This window comes from Elephantulus edwardii, unplaced genomic scaffold (assembly GCF_000299155.1).
Source record: "Elephantulus edwardii isolate Elephantulus edwardi_28Jun2011 unplaced genomic scaffold, EleEdw1.0 scaffold00328, whole genome shotgun sequence".
NCBI classification, from domain to species: Eukaryota; Metazoa; Chordata; class Mammalia; order Macroscelidea; family Macroscelididae; genus Elephantulus; species Elephantulus edwardii.
Window position 1 is genome coordinate 214,106 of NW_006400078.1, and position 8,118 is coordinate 222,223.

General features: G+C 46.2%; 1 protein-coding gene across 1 annotated transcript in view; it reads right to left on the reverse strand.

The window, feature by feature from the left end:
• The window catches only part of POLA2 (polymerase (DNA directed), alpha 2, accessory subunit), a 37,013-nt gene extending 29,435 nt beyond the window's left edge, over window positions 1–7,578 (reverse strand). Inside the window, exon 1 of the mRNA XM_006901447.1 lies at window positions 7,500–7,578. Within this exon, the coding sequence (XP_006901509.1) occupies window positions 7,500–7,578 (79 nt within the window). The remainder of the gene's footprint in view (window positions 1–7,499) is intronic.
• Between the last annotated feature and the right edge of the window lie 540 nt (window positions 7,579–8,118).

The window sequence follows — 8,118 nt, forward strand, 5'->3', positions numbered from 1 at the left end:
GACATCAATTCTCCTTCTATCCTCCCTAGTCATTGTCCAACTCTCTGATGCATAACAAGTGATTGCAAAGACCATGGCCTGTATCAGATGCACCTTGGGAAAACCCTATGTAAATAAATGTGCTGTGTCGAAAACCAAGACAGGCACAGGGCTGGCAATCTTAGCTACACCAGCTCAGAAAGGCCTCACTGGGGAAACAGCTGAGTAGACTTGAGGGAGGTGAAGCAGTGCTCTAAGCAGTGGTTAGGGGAAGGCTTTCAGGCAGAGGAAGCTGCCAGAACAAAGACTCCGAGGTGGCAGCAGGATCACCAAGGCCACTATGGGACTGAAGATATGGCCGAAAAGGTAAGAGTGGCACACTGCGCAGGGTCTGGGTGGCCACTGAACTATGTGCCCCAAAATGGCCTGTTCTAAGTCTTTTTTTTTTTTAAAAAAAAACCCCCTCGCTCTTTTTCCCCCTCCTTTTTATTTTATTTTATTATTTTTTGTGCATGTACAGTCAAATCAGATCTGACTGGTACAGGAGGAAATTGTCCCTCCGTCTCCGGCAGAGCATCTGGTGGATTCGAACCGTGTACCTTTGGGATTGCAGTACAGCTTCTTGCCACTAGGCCACCAGAGCTCCCCTTGTTCTAAGTCTCTACTTTGTTATAATCTCATTTGGGAATGGGTTTTCTTTGTTAAGGAGGCAGTATTAGCACAGCTTGTGTTTTAAGTCAATCTATTTTGAGATGTGGACGTGACTAAGTAAGGAAGTGGAGAAGGGGAAAACAGAAGCCAAGCTGCACGAGTAACAGAAGCCTTTCCCTACAGACCCTGCCCCAGATTTAAACTGCTAGTCTCCCAAACTCTGTGGAAATACATCTGAGTCCTGCTTATTCCTGTCAGAGCAGCTGTAGGTAACTAAGAGCCCCCTGGTACTTACTCTGAGCAGCTTAAGAAACCACTGGAGGCTCTGGATAGACAGATATGACTAATGTCAGTGAACCAGATCACTCTGGCTGCTCTGTAAAGTAGACTATAGGGGTAGAGAATCCAGGAAGCCAGTGGGAGAACACTGCATATCCAGGTAAGAGATGATGGGACCTGGCCGCACTTCCTCCACGACAGACTTATCTGTTCTCTGGCAAGACATAGGTATTCAGTACTATTCTCCAAAACCACACTGGAAAGGTATCAGTTCTCTCATCCTTATTCATTATCCAAATAATTTGAGAGCCCGAACTATATGAAGAATGTGGCATTAGGATTGGAGGAAAAAATCCTGAACAACCTAGATTATGCAGATGACAGCTTTGCCTGTAGAAAGTAAGGAAGATTTGAAGTGTTTTGCTGCAGAAGATCAAAGACTACATCCTTCAATATGGATATGTTAACATTAAGAAAACCAAAATTTAGGGGCGCTCTGGTGGCCTAGTGGTAAGGAGCTGCAACTACAATCCCAGAGGCACACGGTTCGAATCCACCAGATGCTCTGCTGGGGAAGGAGGGACAATCTCCTCCTGTACCAGTCAGATCTGATTTGACGGTACACTCACACGAAAATAATAAAATAAAAATTAAAAAATTAAAAAAAAACAACCAAACTTGGATCCACAACCAACATTCATGGTAGCAGCTGTCAAGAAATCAAGACACATTGCATTAGGAAAATCTGTTGTCAAGGACCACTCCAAAGTGCTAAAGAGCAAGGATGTTAGTTAAAAGACCATGGTGCGCCTGATCTAAGTCATGGTCTTCTAAGTTACTTCCTATGCATCTGAAAGTTGGATAATGAATAAGGAAGTGCAACCAGGTTGCTCCTTAGAGACCAGGATGGTAAAACTTGGGCTCACTTTGGACATGTTTTCAGGAGGTGCCAGTTTTTGGGAAAAAGTCACCATTTTAATAAAAGTAGAGGGTCAGAGAGAGAGAGCAGAGCTTCCACAAAATGGGTTAACATAGTTATTATAATAACAAGCTTGAGCATTTCAGAGATCGTGAGGATGGCACAAGACAGGGCAAGGTTCAGATCTGCTGTTCATGGACTGCTACGAGGAGTAGTTGGCTCAATGACGTCTAACAGGAACAGGTCTCCAACTGGGAAGCAGTGAGTAGAGGGTTCACTAGACGAACCTGTACTTCATGCAAGAAGTCTGGGCTGAGAGAGAAGCCTGGAAATCGTGAGCAAATGCACACTGCTCTGCTCTGACAAGGAGGCTGCAGCCACTGAAACGGACTCGAGAGTGACTGGTAAACACAGAGAAGCTAAGGGGGAAAGGTGTCTTCAGGAAGAGGAAGTGAACAGTGTTGCATACCGCTCTGATTATTCAAGAGAAGGCATGAGAATGCATCAGTCAAGTGATGGTGGTGGGCAGAGTTACTGAAACGGGTGGAAGCAGAGAGAAACCTGAAGACAGAGCATACATGTAACTCTTTCAAGGTCTGTTGTCATCAGGAAAGTGAAAAGGGGCAGTACCTGGAGTAGTAAGTAGGGAGAACAGGGATTCAAAGAAGAACCGAGGTTCTATGTTAATGGTGGTGGAAGGGGCGAAATACTTCACAAAAAAGGACAAAATAGGCAAGAAGGAAGAACTACTGGCGTGATTTCTTTCTTTTTTTTTTTTACTGTTGTGTACTGTCAAATTGGATCTGACTGGCACAGGAGGAGACTGTTCCTCCTCATTCAGCAGAGCATCTGGTGGATTTGAATTGTGAGCCTTTGGGATTGTATCACAGCTTCTTTCCACTAGGCCACCAGAGCTCCTTTGCTGTGATATTCTTAAGTAGCTGAAAAGGAACAGGATTTAGGACTCAAGTGGAAGGTTTGACTTTTTGCCGGGTAGACTTTAGTGACTGTAACAGAAGCAGGTAGGTCAGAACTAATGGGGGCAGTATACTTAACTTTCCTAATTGCTTCTATTTTCTCACTGAAATAGAAAGTAAGTTCAAAAGCTGAGAGTGAGGGGAGCTCTGGTGGCCTAGTGGCAAGAAGCTGCACTGCAATCCCAGAGGTGCACTGTTCGAATCCACCAGATGCTCTGCCGGGGAAGGAGGGACAATTTCCTCTTGTACCAATCAGATCTGATTTGATGGTACACACACACACACAAATAATAATAAAAAAAAAGCTGAGAGTGAGAGTGACTGGAGACTGGAACTGTTGTCTTCTCAAGATAGGTGTCCAAATGCTGGCCTTTGTCTTGTGGATGTGATCATGTTTGGAAACAGACATTTCTTTTGTAATATTAATAAGGTCATCACTAAATGGAATCCTTTCTGAGTTATTAAATATACCAGAATAGACACAGAGACACATAGAGCAGAAAGACAGAAGCCAGGTACCACCAAGGACGGCCAGCAGACACCAGAAGCTAGGACAGAGGCTCACAGAAGAAATCATGGTCAGGGCCTGATTCTGACTTTCAGCTCCTAAAGCTATTAGAACACACACTTCTGTTGTGGTTCTTCTGTTAGAGCAGCACCAGGAAAACTGAGACAAGAGGGGAAGAGGATGTTTAAGGAGGAGACAATGAAAAACAACCACTTAGAGACAGAGTATGGAAATTATCAAACAATATCATTAATATCACATGTAAGCAAGATCCTGCTGAAAATGATCCCCAAATGACTGGAACAGCACTTCAACAGAGAGCTGCCAGATGTGCAGGCTGGGTTTAGAAGTGGCCCTAGGGATACTATAGCTAATATTAGATGGATGTTGGCTGAAAGCAGAGAGTACCAAAGGAATATCTATCTGTGTTTCATCTGCTATGGAAAGGCACTTGACTGTGTGGATCACAAAACTCTGAGAAGAATGGGAATCCCAGAACACTTGATTGTGTTCATGTGAAACCTATACTTGGACCAGGACGCAGTCATCAGAACACAGCAATGAAACACTGCCTGTTTCACAATCAGAAAAGTTGTACACCAGCGATACATCCTATCTCCATACCTTGTCAATCAATATCTGGAACAGATCATGCAGGAAGCTGGAGTCTATGAGGAGGAATGTGGCATCAGGATTTGTGGAAGACTCATCAACAACCTGCATTATACAGACTGCATAATCTTGCTTGTTGAAATTGAGAACCTGAGGCATTTTTTGCAGAAGGTCAAGGACTGCAGCCTTCAATATGGATTGAAGCTCAACATCAAGAAACAAAGATCATCCCCACTGGGCCAACTGGCAGCATTATATTATGACAGACAGTGAAGAGACTGAGATTGTTAACAGGTTTAGTTTGCTTGGCTCCACAATCAACAAACACTCTTTGTACCAGCAACCAGGAAATCAAAAGATGAATTATACTGGAAAAGTGTGCTGTCAGGAACTTCTCCAAAGTACTGAAGAGTAATGATGTTAGTCTAGAGACGAAGGTGTGCTTGATCCAGGCCATACTCTTTGCAATTACTTGCTATACATCAGAGAGCTGGACAATGATGACAAAAGAACTCAATGCCTTTGAGTTGTGGTGCTGAAAGAGTATTGAACATACAATGGACTGCTAGGAGAACAAACATGTCCATCATGGAGAGGGTGAAACCAGGCTGCTCCTTGGAGGCAAGGATTCTGAGCTCTATCTAACATACTTTGGACATGTTGCAAAGAGAGACCAGTCCTTGGAGAGGAACATCATGCTTGGAAAGGTAGAGGGACACCGAAGAGGGGAAGACCCTGGATGAGATCGATGATTCTGACTGGAGTAATGGAGGTAGGTGTGTCAGAGACAATGAGGTTGGCTCAAGATAGAGCAGGGTTCAGAGCTGTTAAATGCAGGGTCACTATGAGCTGGAGTAGACTTGACAGCATGCAACAACAGAAATAAAGAGTGAGGAGACCAGGGAAATAGGACATGACTGTTAGGTAATACTTGGGTCCTTGTTGACTAATTAACTCACTGAGATCAAGTTGATTCTGGGTCACAGTGACGCGATGAATATAAAACACCCCCAGAGCGTTTCTTTAAAGAAGCAGTCTATCACAGTGGCTGGAGGGTTCCAACAGCCACACTGTCAGTCAGCAGATGGTACTTAACTACTGTGCCATTCAAGGCTTGTTCACTTGAGGTTGTTGTTGTTAGGTGCTGTGAGTCTGCTCCAACTCAGCGACCCTGTGCACAACGGAATGAACCCTGCCCGTTCTCACATCATCCTCACAATCTCTGCAGTACTGAAGCCCACTGTTACCCATCCATCTCATTAAACATCTTCTCTTGCTGCCACTTTACTTTATCCAGCATGATATCCTTTTCCAAGGATCTTTCTGATAACATGCACAAATATTCGAGATGAAGTCTTCCAACACAGCTTTGTTTGTTCTCTTGGCAGTGCACAGGACAGTCAATACTCTCTGCCAACAGCACAATTCAAAGGCACAATCCGACTTTGGTCTTCCTGACTCACTGTCCAACTTTCAAATGTATATGATGCAAGTGAAAATACCAGGGCTTGGTCAGATGCATCTTAATCTCACTCTTCAGACCTTTTAAAGAGGTTCTCAGCAGCAGACTTGTCCAATGCAATCATGTCACTTGATTTCCTGACTGCTACTTCCACAGATGTTGAAGCCAAGAAAAATGAAGTGCTTGACAGTGTCAATCTTTTCTCCACTCATCAAGACTTTGCTTATTTGTGCAGTTGTGAGGATTTTTGTTTTATGTTGAGGCACATCACAGGTTGTTGATGAGTGTTCCTCCAACCCTAGTCTTCTATCCAATCCTGAGGATAAGAACTGTGAATTCAAAGTATAGAGTCCCAAGGCAGTGCCATGGAAGAAGGAAGCAAGAGGCATTCCGGGCTAGAGCTGTTACAGATTTGGTTCACGCAGCCACCTTCACTAGTTTTGTTTTCAAGCTTCCTTAACACATTTTTCTCATCGAGTTTCTGATTTAAGGAAGAGGAGTCATGGTGGCACAGTGGATCAAGCACTGGCTGCTAAATGAAAGGCTGCCAGTTTGAACTGATCAGTTACTCTGCAGAAGAGGGGACCGTTTCTTTTAAGGATTTAGAGCTTTGGAAACCCTTTGAGATGGTTCTACTCAGTCCTACAGGGTGACTGTGAGTCAGAAGAGACCAAGAGTGACTGGACCGCACAGAGTTTTTGGAAGAGAATGCATTTGAGCACAGTCAAGTTTCTGGGAAAGGAATTCTGAATTTACATTTGTATTCTGACCTTCTGTATAAGAAAAGCTCAGAGTGTCTACGAGTGTTTAAGGCAAAAGCACATTCACCCCAATTCTAAAGCAGAGAACAACGGCTAAGATTCTTCTGTCACCTTTTTAAACTGTCCCCAGTCTGCTAGAAAGAATGAGAGCCTGGAGGGCACATCTGGGCACAGGAACCAGCTTAGGCACTGAACTCCTGGTGCCTGGGTTTCTCCACAGCAGGCCAAAAGATGCCTGACAAGCTCTCTGAAAGTTCTTTCCAAAGCAAAAAAAACCACTCAGGCACCCAGCTCAGGGACTTCATATTTGCACAAACCACTAGCCTGCTCTCCATAGAGACTGCATCTCTACATCAAGAAAAACATTCTCATCCCTGGACTGACAGGTAACATCATGCTAGATGGAGAAAAGACTGAGACTGTTAATAAGTTCCACAATCAGGACACTTGGGACCAGCAGTCAGGAGATCAGGAGAGATACTGCACCGGGAAAGTCTGCAGTGAGGGAATCTCTCTAAATTACTGAGGAGCAACGATGTCAGCTGAGGGATAAGGTGTGCCTGACTCAGGCCATGGTCTTTCTAATCACTTGCTGTGCATCTGAGAGCTGGACAATGAATAAGGATGACAGAAGAAGAATCCATGCCTTTGGACCATGGTGTTGGAGAAGAGAACTGAATATCCCATGAGATGCCAAAAGAATAAACAGGCATGTTTTGGAGAAGGGGCAGCCAGAATGCTCCTTAGAGACAAAGATGAAGGCATTTCATCTCCCATATTTTGGGTATGTTGTTAGGAGAGTCCTTGTAGAGGGTCATCATGCTTGGAAAGGTGGAAGGATGGCAAAAGAGAGGAAGACCCTCAACCAGGTGGATTGACACCAGTGACTGCAGCCATGGGCCCAAGCATGTCAGAGCTGATGATGAAGATGATGGCAGAGGATAGGACAGGGTTCAGATCTGTTGTTTGTAGAGTCACTGCGAGTTGTAGACTCGGAGGCACCTAATACCACCATGAGCCAAGGATCAGCGTTAGTTTAAGGTATAGCCTGGACGATGAGTATGAAGTTACATTTTAAACCCACATATCATGCTTTGCGGTCAATCCTTAGCCTGGCGATGCTGACACAGCCCCACCCCACCTTCCTGAAACTGCAGCGATGTCAAATCATGCTCCACGATCTGAGATCCAAGCAGCACCCCGCCGGCACTTCAAGGTCCCCGCGCCCCCAATCTTACAGCTCTGTTGGAGTCTGCGTTCAGAAAGCGCCCTCACTTTAAGCTCCAGGGGACTCGGGACGTGAGCGTGGACCCCGGGTCGGGGGCTGGGGGGGCCCGGCTGAGGGACTCACATTTCTCGATGACAGCCTCCCCGCAGTCCAGGCCAAAGATCTCCAACTCCTGGATCAGCTGCTCGGCGGACACCGGCATGGTGACCCAGCAGGCCCCTCACCCCCTCCAGGGGACCGGAGACGGCCCGAGTCGCCAGTCACAGGCACACACTTAGGAGACAGGAGGTGTCTCCACACGCCCTGAAAAGAAGGGGCAAAAAAACCTCGCGAAATCGCTTCCCTGGGATTCCTAAGAGTTATGATTGAATGTCCCAGGAAACAGGAGAACCCCAGTGCGAGTAAAAACCCGCCAAATTGTTTGTGAAGACACGCATGCGCGAGACCCCGCCTCGACCCCGCCCCTTCTGCGCGGCGCCCCGCCCCCCCGCGGGTCCGTGTGCGCACGCGCATTCTGGGTTCACACTCTAGCGCGCATGCGCCTGGCGGCTACTCGTATGGTCCCTGCGCCGTGCGCTCGCGGGATGCTGGGCAGGTACCGGTCTCTGGACTGACACCTCGCAGGACGAGGTTTCTGCAGCAGCTGAGACCCGTTACCTCTGCTCGACGAATCTGTGTGGACCGGGCGTGACACCCTTTTGGCATGGTTTGCAGGCACTGTCCTGAACAGGTCTTGAAGGTC